This window comes from Sorex araneus, chromosome 9, assembly GCF_027595985.1.
Source record: "Sorex araneus isolate mSorAra2 chromosome 9, mSorAra2.pri, whole genome shotgun sequence".
NCBI lineage: Eukaryota > Metazoa > Chordata > Mammalia > Eulipotyphla > Soricidae > Sorex > Sorex araneus.
Window position 1 is genome coordinate 63,291,329 of NC_073310.1, and position 19,743 is coordinate 63,311,071.

General features: G+C 41.9%; 1 protein-coding gene across 1 annotated transcript in view; it reads left to right on the top strand.

Annotated features, from left to right (window-relative positions):
- ITGA8 (integrin subunit alpha 8) overlaps nt 1-19,743 on the top strand; it is a 138,363-nt gene that overhangs the window by 38,202 nt on the left and 80,418 nt on the right. The window contains exons 11-13 of the mRNA XM_012932026.2: nt 155-207; nt 11,889-12,094; nt 13,655-13,846. Of these exons, the coding sequence (XP_012787480.2) occupies nt 155-207; nt 11,889-12,094; nt 13,655-13,846 (451 nt within the window). The remainder of the gene's footprint in view (nt 1-154; nt 208-11,888; nt 12,095-13,654; nt 13,847-19,743) is intronic.

Here is a 19,743-nt window from a genome sequence, read left to right on the forward strand (position 1 = left end):
AGAACTTAAAGACTCTCCAGATATAAGAGATTGTCCATGTCTGTAAATTTTTTGCAAATGTATGTCACAATGAGACTAATCTTTCTGGGGTCACTAAGAGATAAATATCAAATTGTTTATGCAAAGTATGTCATCCAATAATTTTTCTTTGCAGATGGCCTCTTATTTTGGATATACAGTCGCCGTGTCAGATGTTAATAATGATGGGTAAGTTTATAAGAGCTTTCTTTCTCACTAGATATTTATTCATAAAGATGTTATTTATTTTTTGTTCATGAAATATATCCTACCTACAAAAGATAATAAAAGCTCTCTTGTTTTAGCTTTATTGAGGGGGGGTTCAGGGCAAGGATCTATATCTATTAAGGAATTCTTGTCATCCTATTTTAGGACTTGACTGAGATGAGATGTTCCACATCTACCATTTCTAGAAGGAATCCACTTAACTTTCTCTTTAATTTGGTCCTGGGCCATTCAAAAGCCATAGTCTTTGAAGAATTTTCTCATCTGTCTCTCTTTTACTCCTAGGGTTCCCTTTCACATGTGATACATTCACAAAACATTTGCACACAAATAGGTTTCTTTCTCCTGACGTTGCTTTCACTCACATATTTGAAGCACCTATGGAAAAGATGAAATAATACCAATCTTTTTTTCAGACCATGGCAGTAAATTATAATTGAGCAAGGACCAATGAGCATGATAAATGATAGTTGTGTTTAAGTCATTCAAAAAATAAATTATCAGGCATTGCTTTGGTTCACTAAAAGAGCTCCTGACTGATTTAAAACACAGAAGTAAGAAAACCAGTGAGTTGACATGGACGAACTATCCACCTAGTAAATATTCTTGGAGCAGCTGGTATCTTCCCAACATTGCCCAGAATATTTCAGTGACAAAACAGACTGTGACTCTGATGATGAAGCTCACTTTTTTTTTGGTAAAATCAAGTATTTGAAGAATTCTCACCATGTTCTAGGTCTGGGCTAAATACATTGCTACATCAGTGATAAACTTTAGCCTTTGTATTTCTAAAATTATACTTTTTCTATCTTGTGGTAGATTATGGTTTGATAAAAATATAATACTTCTTTTAACTCTGGGAAAATGTCTTCTTATTCTCCTTTCTTTGAACATGTATTTCTCGAACACTTACCATACAGGAGTCCTGTTCTAGATGTCAGGATGTTAGCACAGAATAAACTAGAAACCTCACCCTCATAAAGGTTACACTGGAATTGGGGTTGGCAGATACAGACAAACAATAAGTCAGGTAAAGAGCGTGTGATGTGTCCTGCTTGGGAAACATCAGAGAAGGACTAAAAGCAACTGTGATGCCCTGATAGGTGAATGAATAAACAAGATGGTATATTCAGATAGAGATTTGGTTTATTTTCAGCATTCAAAAAAATGGGCTCCCAAATCACCAGAAAATGAATCACCAGGCATGAAGAAAATGTAAATTAGATTATGATGTGAAAGAAGCCAGTTGGAGACGTTTCCACATGGTATCACTCCAACTGTATGATGTTCTGGAAAAGGCAAAGCTATGGAGATAGTAAAACAGTAAAAAAAAAAATCAGTGTTTGTGAGGACCTAGCAGGAAGAGAAGAACAAGTGGCAAAGCACAGGGGACTTTTCTGGGTAATACTCCAAATGTGGGAGTCCTGCTACTATAAAGTAGTATAAACCCATGAATGTCCAACATCAAGAATGAACCATCACATCAACTCTGGACTTGGGCAACAGTGTAGTATCCTGAGTGTAACCAAAGGACCATTCTGGTGGAGTAGTGGTCCTGGGGGAGCCCATGGTCGGGTGGAGAGAGAGGGAGTAACGTGGGAACTCTGTACCTTCCACTCAATTAAACTTAAAAAGAAGTGGAGGAGGTGGAGTAGTTAGAACATCAGCAGGGCCACTTAGGGGCCACAGTGTCCATTGTTCAGGGCCACTTTCTGTGGTCAGGTTGATGGGAACCTGTGGCTCCTGGGACCCACTCAGGGCTCCCACCTACAGAGCGCATGCTCCAACTCCTAGCTCTGCCGGGTCCGGATGTGCCATTTGAATTCTGGCAGGAGGAAAGTGTAGAGATCAGGGTGTGAGAGGGATGGAGGGAGCAGTCGGGGGCTGCTCTGGGAAGGCTGTTCTGGCGGGAAGTGCACACTTGCAGAGCTGCTGGCACGCATGGAGGCAGGGAAAGGAAGAGTTGGCAGCTACTTCCTTGATTCCAAACTGCTGTCTGCAGAGCCAACCACCTGGACCGTGGATGGGGAATCTGGGCCCAGGAGGACGCAACTGTCCAGGAGCCCCTGCGGGATTCTGAGTAGCTTCTCCCAACAACACGTTGGCAGCCACGTGGCCTGGGCCCGGGAGGTCTTTGAGGAGCCCATGGCCATCAGCCTGCTGAGACATGAGAGAGGGTCACACAGAGCCACAGTCGTGGCTGCACCCAGGTGGGGGTGGGCGGAGAATGCCAACCCGCCCTGGAGTGAGTGGCTGGAAACGAACTTACTTTCATCTCCAGCTTAGCTGGGAGAAGAAAAAGGTACCACTGAGAAGCACCAGTTATTAATCCTAACCGGAGGGCCCGGTGGGTTGGTTGTGACAGTTTCAGTCATTTAGAAAGAAAACGGGGGAAGCTTTCAACTCTGGAAACGTGGCGTGCTAGCTAGATGTTGGAAGTTTCCTTCAGCATCCCAGAATCACACGGGGCCTGGGAAGGGGCACAGACGGAGACGCACCACGGGTGAGTGAGGCCGCCGCTCTGCAGTCTCCAGCATGAGGGCCCAGGCGAACCCAGTGTTCCCCTGCCCGCTCCCTCGACAACCCCCGGTTTCACAATAGGCCCTACAGGCCATTGTCTCCTTCCTGGAAACTTATTCTAGTCTACAGCACAGTTTTGTGACAACAATTAGGGTTTTTTTGTTTCATGTTCATAATAGAAAAAAAAAACTTGTGAGAAATAAAGCCCTCACTGGTTTCCTGCTGATCAAAACAACATGGTCGCAACCGACACAGAGAGTTTCCAGTGATTTATTCTTTCTTGATGTTCTTTTTTTTTCTTTCTGAAAAAATGCTATGCTCTTCCTTTTTTATTAGGTTGTGTACTCTGATTTGCAATGAGAAAAACATCCATGAGCTAAAAATTGCCATCCTAAAGTGCCCGTAGATTTGCAGTCTGTTTGGGATTTTTTGTTTAAGTACTGACCCGTATATCAGTTCAAGGTTCCATTACAAATGGGTGTGCTTTGGAAGCCAGTAGACAAGACCAAGAGAGATGCTGTTTCTCGCCCCAGATGAAGATACAACATACGCTACAACAATAAGGATGTGATTCACTCCCTTGTGTTTCTCAAACAGTCCCTCCCTATTGTTGGTGTGCAAAGGACACAGGGAAAGCCTGGCATCTGGTGACTCCAGGCCAGGACAAGGGACTGGAAACCACTGTGAACAGGGGCAGTGACCTCCCTTCCCTGGCCAGGTCTCTGCAGACAGGCAGCTGACTCCCTGAGCTCGGGCGGGAACATGTTGCATGCCCCAGAGATCCTGAGCCTCCACGGGCTTGATACAGCAGGGGTGAATTCCTGTACGGGCCTTGTCCTAGATAATATATATCTGGTCTCCCCTTTGGTAGCTATTCAAGTGCAGGCCTCTTTATTCTCTACTGAAACAATTCTAGAACCCAGTATGACCTTAAGCAACAACATTTTCTCGTAGAGATGATACTTTGCTGTCTCTATCATATGGCATAGGAAGATTCACTCTACAACTTAACGAAGCTACCTAAAACTGCCCAGAAGCAAACCCAGACACAAAGGTTATATAAATTTTCCAAGATCACACACTAATTAGGAAAGATTCCCAGAGCTTCTGCTGACTTACCAAAAATTTTATTTCTTGCTACACAGAGAACTTTTTACTAAGCACTGTAAACGAGGGAAATAAACATCTATTTTCCATGTTCAATAGTTTGTAATCCATAAAGAATTTTTATCACTGTGTCACTGTCGTCCCGTTGCTCATTGATTTGCTAGAGTGGGCACCAGTAACATCTCCATTTGTCCCTGTCGCATTCAGGGCCAGGGGAATGAGGCCCATTATGGTTATCAATTTTGGCATATCAAATATGCCATGAGTAACTTACCAGGCTCTGCCATGCGAGGTTCTACATTGCTCTCTTCCAGGAGCTTTGTTTTATAAAAGAATTTTTATATGTTTTTGGATCAAATGAGATGAATACCATGCCTCTCATATCCTCTAAAAACTGGGAAATGGAATAAATTTTTGTAGGGCGCTTGCCTTGCACACAGCTGACCCGGGTTCAATTACTCCATCCCTCTCGGAGAGCCCAGCAAGCTACTGAGAGTATCCCGCCCGCACGGCATATTCAATATGCCAAAAACAGTAACAACAAGACTTACAATGGAGACATTACTGGTGCCCGCTCGAGCAAATTGGTGAACAGTGGGATGACAGTGCTACAGTGCTACTCTCTGAGTCAATTCTCAGTCAAAAGCACATTAACTCTGATCATTATGCCCCACAGTAAGCTCAGAAACTTACTCATCCTTCACAGATGACCAACATCTGCCTTGCTCCTCCTGTGTAGCGCTGGTAACTGCTATATTATTTTCTGCTTCTGTGAATTTGGTTCCTGTGAATTAACTTCTATGAATCTCTCTCTTCTCTCTCTATCCACCCTCCTTGCTCTTGCCCTCTCTTACACACATAAATTGATTTTTCTAGCTATAGTTATCGATACCTATTTATGAATCGAGAAGACATGGATTTGAATTACCTTAAATAAGAGATCATGGTAGAATAATAGCATATATTTGTGTTTAAGTGTTTTGCCTATTAAGAATCCCACGTTCCTATTTAGACTAAATGTGGATGTGATTGATTTCCATTATTTTTATAAGGAAGGTCTTACTTCCACTTATAAAAACATGAAATCATTTCAAAGTTATTTTCATCCAAACAACCCTTAGATTATCTTTAATGAGGCTAAAAATGACTTAAGAATAAAAACATTGTGGTTTTAAGTGTCGTGACATATATGAAAAGTCGGTTTGAATAGATTTTTAAAAGCCACACTAGTCAGCTGGGTTTTGCTTACTCACTAGTTAGGATTCAAAAATAATTTTACAGAATCTGTTGTTGCTAGCTTTGGGAGTTGCTGAAAGTTGGGGCCGAGGCCAGCTGTGCTCAGGGGCTATTCCCAGCTGTATGATCAGAGTGGCCCCTAGTGTGCTCAGGAGATCATTGGAGGGGCCAGAAGCTGACCCAGGGTCAGCAGCGAACAAGGCAAACATCTCACTTCTAGACCATCTCTCAGCCCGCTAGTATTTATTCCAAAACCCTCCTCTAGTTTTCTCAACATTTATTCATGAGGAAAGGAATTAACTAGGAGTTTTAGCCACACAGCAGAATTTAGAACTAGAATTGAGACTGAAGCCCTTACCTTTTGAAAAAACAAATCATAACTTTAAATATAATTTTTAAAAAATCTTAACTTTCCAGCAGCATTCTTTTTTTGCTAGTATAATAGAGTTTTATTTTCCACGTTTAGGTTTTCTAAATAGGACGTATTCTTTGTGGGGACTGAAGGAGTTGATTAAATTTCTTGTCAAAAAAATGTTTCCCCGGGCTTGAGTTATAGCACAGCAGGTAGGGCATTTGCCTTGCATGTGGCCAACCCAGGTTCGATTCTCAGCATCTCATATGGTCCCCTGGGCACCACCAGGAGTAATTCCTGAGTGCAAAGCCAGGAGTAACCCTTGTACATAACCGGGTGTGACCCAAAAAGAAAAACAAAAATTTCCCCTTGCACCTTACAGAAGCAATGAGGTTTACAAAGTTGTCTGTGATGTAGGAAATGTACATGGTGGTGGGAAACTTACACTGATGAAGGGAAGGGTGTTGGACATTATATGACTGAAACCCAATCATGAACAACTTTGTAACTGTGTATCTCACTTGATTTGATTAAAAAAATTAATTAATTTTTAAAAACCATAGTTGTTCATGAGAGTTGTTACAAGCATTCAATATTCCAGCACCAATCCCACCACCATTGTTTCCCTCCACAATTGTCTTCAATTTTCCCAACTCCAACAGCCTTCCAAAAAATAAAAAATAGACCTTTTATTTTTAACCCAGAATCTAAGTGGGTTGCTATATGGTGACTCTTAACTAAAATTAATAAATCATTTAGCTCCCTGATTCGTTTGTTGCTTATGATCAATCCCACAGTTTATGGAATCTTATCAGCCAAGACCTTCTTAAGAACTGACGGGTAAGGCTACCTGTCTTATTAACTGTCTTTGGTATTATTTGTCACCTTAACCAACCCTTTAACAAAACCAAAGGCCCTACCAAAGTTAACTCAGGGGGCGGGGGGCGGGGGAGGGCAAATCTCATGATTTTTATTTTTAGAAATCTCCAGGTGTAACACAAGAACTCCTCAAGTTTAGACCCGCCCCACACATTCGGGTAGGTGGTTGTAGTGTCATGCCTGGGACTGTTTTGAAAGTATAAACAAGCTGGGAGAATTTTATCTTAAGATAACCAGAGCTACGCACAGTGACAATGTAAACTCTGTCAGGAATTTCTGGACAAAGTTAACAGGATGCGGAGACGGTATTTTTTCATCATAAGCCTAAGCAAGCAAATCTGGCTTTTTTTTTCTTTGTCTTCTTCAGGCTTTTGAACCTTATACTATTTATACAGTTTCAGAGATTCCACAGATTTACAATTTGGTCTACTGGATTGTTTCTTGACTCTGCAGGGTCCAAAGAAACAAAATTTAAAGAGATTCTTAGCAGTTTGTTAGCTTAGCAGCATTTTTTCAAGAAAATTCACTTGAAAGCAAGCAGGACTATGTATTACTTTGTATTAGATTTATTCCAGCTCTGTCCTTTCAGAAAAGTTGTGTCATAATTGCATTAAGCAGCAAATCTAGAAACAGAAAGCTGTTGTAACTGAACTGACAAGATGCATTAATTCTTGCCTTTCATGAAACAATTAAAGTGAGTAGCTATTAACTCTAGGGCAGTCTTAGCCACATCAGAATCACATTCTTTCAATAAAAATACTCTTATTAGTATTTTAAATTTCGAATAGCTGTATTTTTTAAACGATGTGACAAATTTTGAAATAGTTACTAGCACACATAGCCTACTGCAGTGGGTTTTTTCGTTTGTTTTTTGGCTTTTTGGGTCATACCCGGCGATGCACAGGGGTCACTCCTGGCTTTGCACTCAGGAATTACTCCTGGTGGTGCTCAGGGGACCATAGGAGATGCTGGGTCAGCCGCAGGCAAGGCAAACGCCCTACCCGCTGTGCTATTGCTCCAGCCCTGCAGTAGGTTTTTAGAAAAAAAATTTTTTTTTTTTTGCTGATGGTTCCTAATTAGAAATAGGTTGAGCACTTTAAACACATAATACAACTAAAACAAATACTTCATAGGACAACATCTACTCTTACCATGTGTAGTACATTCACTTTGATATTTCTACTATATTCTATTTCATTTTTTAAAGACTGCTTGTCAAGATCTATTTGATCAATTTCAGAGTCCTCAGATGAATGACAAATGAGATTTAAAACAACACCAACTGAAATAATAATATATGTTGTGACTCTCCAGTGGGATTGCTAATATATATAATATTAGCATTAAGAACCAAATATTCTATAAGGCACATCGTACCAATTAGATCTGGGGCAATTATTGTCTCACAACCTTATGAGAATGCAATTATAAATAAAAAACAAATGTCTTCCTTCTTAATATTTTTGACATTTAGAACATTTCAGAAGACTCACAATTAAATATCTTGGGAAATACCCTTCTAAAATAATAAATCAAGGCTGTCCTATTACTCTGAGAATCCAAAGTGCCCATGGATAGGCTGCTGTCTTTTGGAATGAAAGACCAGATAACTTCCCATTCCAAGAAGTCGGTACAGGCAGAGAGAAATGTAGCAAGCCTGTTGTGTTGGTCTCACCTCATGATCATCCCATAGGACCCAATTATATGGCATTGTTCTTCCTTTGTAGGACTGTCTTGTCAATAAAGAACTATTGGCTTTAGATGTATTTGAACTACAAGGTAGCCTGGCACATGTGTGTGTGTATTCGTGTGCAAGCACACACAATGAGAAGTTTAACAAATGCATTTTTATATTGGCAATTGGAACGACAAAAGGTGATCAGGTTCTTGCAAGGGAAGGCCAGGGTGGGAAGGGCCAAATCCTTCTTTTCCTCTCAGCCTAGAGCACAGTCAAGATCCATTACATTTATTTCACAGTCCACTGATGGAGTATAAACCAAAATTTTTAAATATCAACCTAAATAGTATGTTCACAGAGTGGCAAATAATGGAAATTCTGCTTAAGTAAATGCAGTTAGAACATTGCTAAGAAAACATTTTACCTAAGTATAGCAATCCAACTTGGATTTTGGAATTTGAGACTAAAATAATAGCCTTTCCTCAGGCCCACCTCGCTCCCAGACCCACTTCCTTCTCGAAGGTCGATCAAGTCACACTCAGGGCATTTTTCCAACTCTTGGGTCTGTGGCTGTAGTAGATAAATGAGCACCTATGGAAGCTGGACGTAGCTCAAGGCCCCAGGCAGTCCCAAAGTTAGGTCTCACCTACTTCTGGCTCTTACAAGGTGGGACAAGGATAAAGGGAATGCATTATGCTTTTTTCTTGGGGGGCTGGGATGGAGAAGGAACTCTCTCTGTTTGCATTGCTACAGTGTAAAATTGTTGTACATTTCCTTTAATAATTACCATAAAACCTTTATGATCTTACTACTAATAGATACTCATGTATAAAGTAAAATATTCACACATATTTCTCCATCTCCAGCAAATTTTCCCTTAACATCTTGCATTAGTGTGATTTGTTACAACTAATGAACCCCTACTGGTGTACTATTAATGGAGATAAAGAGTTTATATTGGATTTCACTCTTTATGTTATACAGTTTGATGAGCTATGCCAAAAGCATAATATCATGCATCATTTATAATATTAAATTGAAGAGTTTCATTATCCTGGACATGCCTTGAGTTCCAGCCATCTGCTGTCCTCTACTTTGACCAAATTCTTATCATTTTAATGTCACTCTCTCTGTTTTTGTTTCATTGGTTTTGGGGCCAAACCCAACAATGCTCAGAGATTACTCCTGGCTCTGCACTCAGGAATTACTCCTGGCAGCACTAAGGGATGCTGGGGATTGAATGTTGGTCGGCCATGTTCAAGAAAGGTGCTCTCCCCACTGTCTTATCACTCCAGCCCTCTGTCTCTATATCCTTGTCTTTTCTAGAATATCATAAGCTTAAACAAGAGAGCGTGTATATTTTTCAGACTGGCATATTTTATTGAGCATTCGAAGTTCTTCCAGATCATTTTGTGACTTGATTGGTCGTTGATTTTTACTGCTGAATAATATTCCACTGTATGATGTACAGATGTTTGTGAATCCATTCACCTATGGGGAATATCTTGAATATCTTGGTTGCTTCTCACTTGGGCACTGGGAGGTTTTTGTGTGGACATGTTTCCAACTTCTTGTGTTAACTATATAAGAGCACAATTTGAGTGAGCCTAAGCTTAACTTATAGAAACTGACAGGCTGTCTTCCAAAATTGCTTGACAATCCTGCATTTTCACCAACAAGGAACAAGAGTTTCCTTGCTTGCTCCATAGCCTCACAATCACTTGGTGTTATGCTAGCATTTTAAAAATTTTAGCCACTCGAATAAGTTTTTAGAAATCTCTTTTTGGTGTTTAAATTCCCAAGTCTTTAGTAACATAAGATACTGAGCATCTTTTCACATGCTTAGTTGCTGTCTCTGTATCTGTCCCAACGAGAAATTTGTTCAGATATTGTGCTCAGTTTTAATGGTCTGGATTTTTATTATTTGTATCCTGAATTATATGCTTATAATATTGATTATATAACTATACTATATGGGAGTATATGCAAATAAACAATAGATTTACAGATATATGTTGACCAGTACATTCTCAATGTCATGAATAGCTTCTTGGAAATGGTGACTTTAAGCAAAACAACATATACTCAAACCAACTCTTTAAATACTGTTGTTTAATATTACCAAGGTTCTCTTCTTTCTCATCAGTATTCTAGTAAAATGATGCTGAACAGAAAATTATCTGAGGGCCTATTGTCATATATGTTGTCATATACAATGACAACACTATCAAACATATTTGATGTCATTATTAACACGCATTATTACTACTCTTTAATATAACTGATTTGGAGAATTCTGGGTATATTTCACTTGTCAGTAAAAACCACTGACATCTTTCCAGCACTTTCTAGCATCCACCTTTACCTCTCACTGTTCCTGATTCCATTCAGAAAACTTTACGTCAGTTCACAGCACTGCCAATCAAAAAGCTGACCTCTAGGTGCACCGTTACCCGGCACCATTTCTTCTACAGCCTCCCTTTAGTCCTTTAAAATGCTGACTCAGATGCTATGCAATATCTGGAATTTCATTTAATTTCCTCAGAAACTCCCAGCCCCTCCACACTCGTTTATAATCCTAGGAGCAACAATTTGACCTCACTTACAAATTAATAGTAAATGGGGCTGACATAATAGTCCATCTTTAAATGACTTAGCACAGTAAATTAAGTGGAAGTGATATGCCAGATGTCTCTTGAGTTGTACCAAGAGATAGACAATGGATGAACTCCCCAGGGAAGAGAAGCAGTTGGAGAGAGGAGTGGACGGGAATGAGTGTCTTGCAGGCCAATTACCCCATAAAGGACAAACTCTGTCTCAATATATGCTTCCATCTCATTTCTGCCTCTGAAATCAATGATAATATTTTAGCAAGAGGTTTATCTGGCAAACATCAGCATATCACCAAGCCTCTACAGAAAGTCAAGAGCCGATGTGTACTTCTGCCTGAGAGTATTGCATTCCCACCTTCCTTCCTCTCCTCGGAAAAGCATGCATGCTGCCATAGCATTTGGCACATGTTTTCAGAATCCTTATGTTAATATCCAGGGTCTCAGGATGAGGGAATCTTAAGGTGTTTCTTTTAGTATACATCATTAGTAAAGATCATAGGTTGAATTCAGTTGATAATTTTTTCTAAAACTTTGAAAAATAAAAAACACTACATGCATTCTTTAGAAAACCACAACATTTGGAAGACGGTTCTGTTCGTCCTTCTGTCCATCCAGCTCTGTGAAGGAAATACTTGTAACCACTTTTGCTTTTTTTTCTGCTGGCTTATAGTCTGGTTATGTCTTTGTGTTCAACTAATTTTCTTAATGTCTATCTCTTGACTTTTCAACCAAAAAAATGATTTACTAGTTTTTCTGTTATAATATCCATACTTATAGAGGATAACTCTAGAATCTCATCTGGGATGCAAGTTTTATAACTCTCTCTGGTCTTAGTTTTATTTAAATAGAGATCACTATTTTTTTAAATGAAGGGGAAAATTGGTTTTTAAGCTAGTACTGCAAGAAAACACCATTATAAGCAGAGTTCTATAAATTATAAACAAACTTGAGTTCACTTTTTGAATGATCTACTTAGGGCTTTTGGATCAATTTGTGCATGACCACACCAGGACTCATTAAAAAGCTGAAATATCTGTGCTTTTCTTAGAGCAGTTATTTTTATAAGCACAGGTAAAAGGTGCAATGCGATCCTCTCTCAAATCCTATTTTCTTACAGCATTCTACTCCAGAGACATGACAATGCAAGAGGTAGAATGAGTCTAAAATGTCACGGGGAAGAAAGGAAGAATCCCAGTGGGAGAGTGGGGGCGACACCCACTGCCCCCTGCTGCTGTGCTGACATCTCTCTCCCTCCCTGCAGGTGGGACGACATACTGGTCGGGGCTCCTCTCTTCATGGAGCGGGAGTTTGAGAGCAACCCCAGAGAAGTAGGGCAGGTGTATCTGTTCCTCCAAGTGAGCCCGCTCCTCTTCAGAGACCCGCAGGTGCTCGTCGGCTCCGAGGTTTTCGGGAGATTCGGAAGCGCGGTGGCACACCTGGGAGACCTCAACCAGGATGGATACAACGGTAATTGGGGCCAGTGGGTGGGGCGCGCGCGTGCGTGCGTGCGTGTGTGCGTGTGCGTGTGCGTGTGCGTGTGTGTGTGTGTGTGTGTGTGTGTGTGTGTGTGTGTGTGTGTGTGTGTGTGTGTGTGTGTGTGTGTGTGTGTGTGTGTGTGTAGTCTGGGTTTCTGCACTCTGGTTCCTCGGACCAGTTTCTTAATAAACTGCCAAAAAGATCAAGGCCATGGAAAGTGCCTGTGTTTAGATGAATGTGAAGGTTACCTGGACAATTTTCTCACATTGATTAGAAGTCACTGAAGAGGAGCTCTAAATAAAGGCAAAGGTTGTCTTTTGAAAGATGATGTTCGGCTTTAGTGATGCAGAGAACTCGTGAATTGGCTTCTTGCTTCAGGGTTGTGCTTCTTTATATTACTTTATGTAAAGTAATATATTAAATTAGTTTATATTAGTTATTTATGAACACCTAAAGAGCTTCACCTCGGAGAAATCTGGTAGTTCACACAAAATTTTGCCAGCATTTTTTTCGACATTTAAGAACCAAGGTAGAAAGGATTTTTAACTGAAATTTGAGGAAGTAATAGGCATTGACTCAAACAAAATAACCCTGGAAGTATTTATATCAGATAGGTACTCATGAGTACATTTGGCAGTCACTAATTAAGTATAAAAAAGCACATCTCAGCAATGTATAGTTAGTCATTTTTAAAGTACTTCCACCAGACATAATTGTTTAGTGAAATGTCATAGTTCCAGGGACATAAAAGTAATCCAACTTCACCTTTAACTTTCAAATGCTGAGTCCCTGCATGAAGGAAACGGTGCTGAATTCTCTGCGCCGAATCTTTTCCATCCTATTTTCCTGTTTGTCTCCTCAAGCCTTTGTGGAATGTTATTTGTTAGTTTCTGGTTTGGGGACCACACCCAGAAATGCTCAGGGCCACTTCCAGCTTGGAGGCAGGGCTAGGGGGAGCATGCATGGTGGGCTCGACCCAGGCCGCCCGCATCCAAAGCCCGCACTCAAGCCCGTTGCTCTTCCTGTCCAGGCCCAGCTTTTCACTTTGGATAGTGCATCCCTCTTCCTCTCCTTTCGCCCTCCCTGGAACACACCATCTCCTCTCTTCCTCTCCCCTCATGTCCTCCTCAGTAAACTCCGTTCCTTAAAACCTGTGTTGCTTCACTCAGATAAGTAAGCAACAGCAAAGACATGGGGTCTGGTGTCTAACTGGAATTAGCAATCAATCATTCTTCATCCCATCACTAAGTCTAAGGTGTCCTACGGCGCATTTCCCACATGCTACCTTGTGATTATGTCCGGATCCACACTAGCTATGCCCAGCCCTGGGACAGAAACTTCCCCCTAGCAGAGTCCGGCTCCCGGCTGTTTGCACCGCATCCCACACCCTTGGGCAGAGCAAAGTCAGAGCTGTGCTATTGCCCCTGGACAGAGGACCCCCGGGAAAGCCAGCAAGCCCCATTTGCACTCAGTTTGCCCGGCACTTTGGGATTCGTCCTGTGTCTGAAACATTCTCTGTGTCAAAACATGTCTCTCGCTCTCCCTTTGCAGACATTGCCATCGGCGTCCCTTTCGCAGGCAAGGATCAGAGGGGACAAGTGCTCATTTACAACGGGAACAAGGACGGCTTAAACCCCAAGCCTTCCCAGACTCTGCAAGGAGCCTGGGCCTCCCGGGCTGTCCCTTCCGGATTTGGCTTTACTCTGAGAGGCGACTCAGACATAGACAAGAACGATTACCCAGGTACCGTTTTCTTTCTTCTCCCATGAGACAGTCTGCTTCCTAGAAAGAATCTGTTCTCTGGAAAATGCATCACGTGCAAGTAGGTCTCTCTTGTACAGGCGAAGGAAACTATGGCATGTGTGTCTGTGTGTGTGTGGTGTATGTTGGCATGCACACACATGCACACATGTGATTCCAAAGTGACTTTCATGAGAATCTAAAACCAGACAAAACAAACACTCCCTTTCCTGTCAAGAGACAAATGCTAGAAGGGCACGTTGGCTTTTGAGGAAACTGCACTAGACAGAAAACTTGTCAAAGCTGCAACAAACACTTTTATTTGAAGCCACTCACTAATTTGGTCTCCTCCGACAGAACGCTTGCCTCGGCTGTCTTCTGAGGGGCAATTCACTGTAACCCCATAATTCCCTTTTAGGTTCCTCATTCTTCTTAATTACATTGTGAACTTGATTATCCTGCCATTAATCTGACATTTCCAGAGTGGAAGTATTTTTCAGCAACATAGGGGGATTCTCTCAAGATTGGTTGAATATTTGCACATCAAGTAAAAGGAGATGGATTGTGAGAGGAATCACAAGCTGTTGTTGATTGCCTAATTCGTTTAGAAAACATGTGGAAACTCACGAAGCACAGAGAAGTAACTCAAGTTTAGTATATGTTGTAGGAAAATACGGATTTGTTTTTGTAGGAAAATACAGATTGTTTCTGTAATCAGGGTTTTTAGCAGAGAAAAATCAGGCTTCTCAGTTTTACAGTTCAACTTTTACTTTTATGTTGGTTATTTTGGATGGTTTCAATAAATACTTAGAAATCATTAGTAGTTAACTGACAGCTTCAACTATTTATTAAAACCATATCTCTTTCCACCATCTCTTCCCTAATAGGTTATTTTCCATATGGAGAGGTTTTTTAATTTTTTCTGGTTTAGGGCAGTATTCCAATAAACTTACTGCCTAAATATACATCACTAATTTCAATACTTTAGCTTTTTCTTCCCCTCCGGGATTATGCAAAAAAGAGACCACAACATATTTCTATAAATTTCCTGAAATCTTTCCTGGTATTAGCATAGTCCTGGAGAGGGCACAGGGCAGATTTAGTATTGCAGGTTCCTCCTGATTTCCAAGTCACATTCCCAGGAAACCTTTTCCAAGTCAAAATGATGTAAAGTGAAGAAGCAGTTACCTCTCACTCACACGAAAAAGATTTTTGAGGATTCCCAGAACTCCAAAATAACCTACCAAATTACACATAAAATCTAAAATAACCCTAATACCTAGTAAAAGCAGCAAAGCAGCAATGAACTGGTAAATATGCAACCTCCAAAAAATAGTTCCCAGGGAAGCAGTTTGAGGGGAAGGGAGGGGACATGGGGAGAACACTCTTGCTCAGAGTATACACTGCCTTTTGCAAGTCTCCAAGAAGCTATTTTTGCTTCGGTTTCAAGAGCAAAAATCTGTTGCAGAGTTCTTTTGGCTGACAAAAACAGGTAATGTGGATTTTTTTGTCAAAACGGAACTTCCAACCAGTTAGACACCTGTATATGACAAACAACTGCTCCCTACCTGTCTCGATTTCTAGAGCATCCAGTTACACAACTTTTCTTAGGTTATATCATACCAATCATACTGATGGTTGGTGGTATTTTCTGGAGAGAGGAGCTGCCCTATATAATATATTTGATTGTATTTGAAATATCCCCAAATCTAGGTCCCTTGTGTGATTTCTTCCTCAGGGATTTCAGGGCCATCAATACAATTCAACTCCTGAGTGGCAGTTTGGGGGTAAAGTTGTGCTAGAGAGTTGTTGCTCTTCATTTTCTTCACTATGGTGCTGAGAGTCTTGTCCCTGCAGAAGGCTGTGCCTTTGGCATAGTCAGGAAGACAGACCACCAGTTTCCTCCGATGACTCCTAAAAGTAGGGCTGAAGGAAGTGAAAGTGAACCTGTCCCTCTGGATGGGTATTCTCTCCAGGAACACAAAATAAAGCAATAGGAGGGTGGGGGGTGGGGGTGTGGGGAAAGGCAAAGGCAAAGCTCGAAGTGAATGCAGTGCTAGCGACTGGCTGCCTCTTAACGCTCAAAAAAAGATACTGCAGGATCTTGGGAGTCAGTAATGTTTATGACAGCCGGTTTATTGAAAATAGCTCATGGTGATAACGGGTGCACGCATCTGTGTGATGTTACTTAGACAGGCATCCATGCCACTTCCATCAGATTCTCCCTTGGAAAAGAACTCAGAAAGATTTCATCTGCACTGATCTCTGGTTTCAATTCTGCTTCTTAGATGGAACTGAGAGATCTTGTCCTTCATGACCCCAAAACAATTTTTCTGTTATGCATCTTGTTGCAGAATGAAGTTCACTTAAGGTTAGGCATTTGCCTTGTATGTGGCCAACCCTGGTTCAATCCCTGATGTCCCAGATGGTGCCTCTAGCAAAGCACCACCAGGAGCAATTCCTGAGAGCAGAGCCAAGAGTAGTAACCCCTGAGCAGCAGTCGGTATGTCCCCCACCCCCCGAAAAAGAAAGAGTTTTCATCTTAACGTTGGCTACCCGATTCTTTTAACTAGGAAAGCAGATTTGAAATGTGTAAGTAGAATACAGTAATTCTATGAGTCACTTTTATTATTACTCATTTTTTTATAAATGAATTCCATGTAGTACCCACACTTCCATGTCCATTGTGGTAGAAAGTCCTAAGCTTGTATCACGTTTATATTCAGACTTAATCTAAAACTCACTTCAGTGTTTATTAAAAATTCAGACACTCCATTCCTCTGGCTATGGCCACTCTCCCAAGAATGGTGCCAAACAGTTATGCCTGCTTGCTGAGGGTCGGTAGAGAGGCATCTGGCCCACCCTTACCCTCAGCTAGGTGAAGGCTGGGTGAAGGCTGACTCCAGACTTTTGTGGTCTTTATGCAAGCTCCTTGGCTAATCTACTGGTTCTTATAGTGACCACTGCCCCAAAGGTCTCTTGTTCTGGTCCAAATACTAATTTGACCTCTACTAGTTTTCCCTCCCAAATGATGCCAACATTGAGAGTCTTTTGGATTCTGAGATTGGATTCTTAGGTATGCCCACCTAAGTTCCTCCTTTAGTTGCTGTTAATTTTCTACCTCGGCACCCTGTTACCTCATCATTTAACAGGAATGCGATCTTCTTGGTTTCTCCTAAGAAACAGCAAAAACCTCCTTCAACCTCCCAAAGGGCACTGTGGCATGCTGACCACGGCCTGCAAAGGGCACTATGGCATGCTGACCACAGCCTAGGCCACTAGGTCTGTCTTGGGACTTTCCAAACCAGCGCCTCTGGAACTTAAAGCAAATGGGTTTTTCTTTCTCTCTGGTAGCCTGCTCTTTCAAACCCAAATATTCTGCCTTCTGGTTGATATGCCTTCTGTGAGCATCAAAAGCCATCCAACATATGCACTTCCTTCTGTTGGGGTGTGCCTGGTCATCTGCTAGTACAAGCGGCTCTCAGTCTTGCCTGGACATTACCACAATCACCCGTTCAGCCTCTGAAACAATAAAGCTCAAACCCCAGGGGTGGCACTGGACCAGTTGGTTCATCCCCGCTGAATCTATCACTCAGGGCACTTCAACTTGCCTCAGTGGGGTGTTTGTGGTATCTGTGGCGAGAGAAGTTAGAGGTGTACTTGTCTCCTCTGAGAAGATCTTTGAGCTAATTTATGGCACTGTCTTCCCTCAATCTCAAATTATCAAGCCAACCTGAGTGACTTTTCCCCAAGTTGCTGGGATGATTACTCCCAGAAGGGGGCAAAGGTCATTTTGACTGCCATGTTTCCCAGTTACAGAAGATGAGAACATTTCCTAAGACCTCACTGAAGTTCAACCTCACTGAACTTCTCTCTCTGAAGCTCCAGTTTCCTTCTCTGTAAATTAGATCCTAGCAGGTAGGGGGAAAGAGGAAATGAGATCGTGTAATACAAAATGAGGTTGTGCATTTAAAATGTGCATATTAAGAACAGAGTTGAATGAGTGACAGTTTTCAAATGTGACTATGCAGATTAGAGTTCTTTTTCTTATGCAGAGTCATTATTTCTTTTTGCTCATTCAAACTCCTCAGTCCCAGACTTCACTCACCTACTAAACTTCACACCCCTTATGCCCTAGTAAATAGATACAGTGAGTCTTGAGAACTTGCTGGAAGGGGAACCCCTCATAAATCCTCTTTCTGGATCCTCAGTAGAAGCTTCCCTAATATCACAAGGGTGTTGTGCAGTATGAAAGAATCCCACTTCTCATTTCATCCCATCTCGCACCACTAAGTGGAGATAAAATGTGAAATATTTCTCCCATCTCTCACAACTGTGATTTACTGAGATAGAAGTGAGAATTCTTTGGAGGAGGGAATGAGACACATCCACAGGTGCTCAGGGACTACCCCTGGCTTTGTACTTGGGGGTCACCCCTGGGGAAACTTGGAGGGTCAGGGATTTGCCAACTGGGGAGAGACACATACAAGGCAAGTGTCTTAACCCTTATACTACCTCTCTGGCCCTAGGAATGAGCATTCTTTTCCCTCTTAAGACCTAAGTCATCTAAAAATATTTAATTTCATATAAATATGCTCAATAACGTTGATGATAATTGGAGGAACTATCACTATCATCCCATTAATCATTGATTTGTTCGAGCGGGCCCAGTAACGTCTCCATTCATCCTAGCCCTGAGATTTTAGCAGCCTCTCTTTACTCATCCTTCCCAACAGTGCCACATTAGAGGCTCTTTCAGGGTCAGGAGAATGAGACCCGTCACTGTTACTTTATTTGTATATGACTACGCCACGGGGAGCTTGCCAGGCTCTCCCGTGCAGGCAGGAAACTCTCGGTAGCTTGTCAGGTTCTCCGAGAGGGAGAACTAGGCTATAAGATGTCATGCAGCTGCCATGAAATTATACAACGCAGGGGGCAGTTTGTGTGTGTGACTGCCTAGCTACTAGAAAATGGGGGATCTAGGTGGGAGAGCCCCAGTCCCTTATCCGAGCAGGCTTGGAGATCTCAGCCCCGGGTCCCGCACACCTGGGTTCCTCTGCCGGTTCCTTCATGCATGAGGCTCGTCCAAGTGTGTGGAGAATGGCCTTGAGCATGGCTGTGACTGGGTTCCAGAGGTCTTCGGCTGCTGGAGCTCTGCTCAGGGTGGGAAGGGAGACTCAAACCACCCCTTCGAGGGTCCCCAGTGAAGACAGCCAGGCACGGGGACAGACTCTGTGTCGCTCTCTTCCAGCAGCTTGGTTTTATAGTCTCTGGATGTTGGCCATTGATGGGATTACATGGCGCTGGGGACAGCTTGTAGGTGTGACCGCCTAGCTACTGGAAAATGGGGGATCTGGGCAGAAGAGGCCCAGTCCAGATCCGAGCAGGCTTGGAGATCTCAGCCCTGGGTCCCGCACACCTGGGTTCTTCTGCCGGTTCCTTCATGCGTGAGGCTCGTCCAAGTGTGTGGAGAGTGGCCTTGAGCATGGCTGTGTCTGAGTTCCAGAGGCCTTTGGCTGCCGGGGCTCTGCTCAGGGTGGTGAAGGAACTAATTTAAGAAACTAACAAATTTAAGTAAAAAATTGACAAGATTTTGTAATACTGTTTGTGACCAAAGGTAAAGGGGTGGGGGTGGCAGGTAAGAGAATGTTAAAGATGCTTTGAGTTGGATCCAAAGAAAAGTACAGCATAAAGGACAGACTCAGGGAGAGTCAGAGATTTTACTCTAGAAATGATGTTTGGGATCATTTTCCTAACATCTTGCTTAGCCACTCAGTATTATTTTAGACTTCTTAACAATAAATATTGTCATTGGCACACAGACATAAATAAGGTTCATAAGTATTTTCATTTCTGGCACCAAAATTCTTCCTCCTATTTAAAATATAGATGTATTCAAG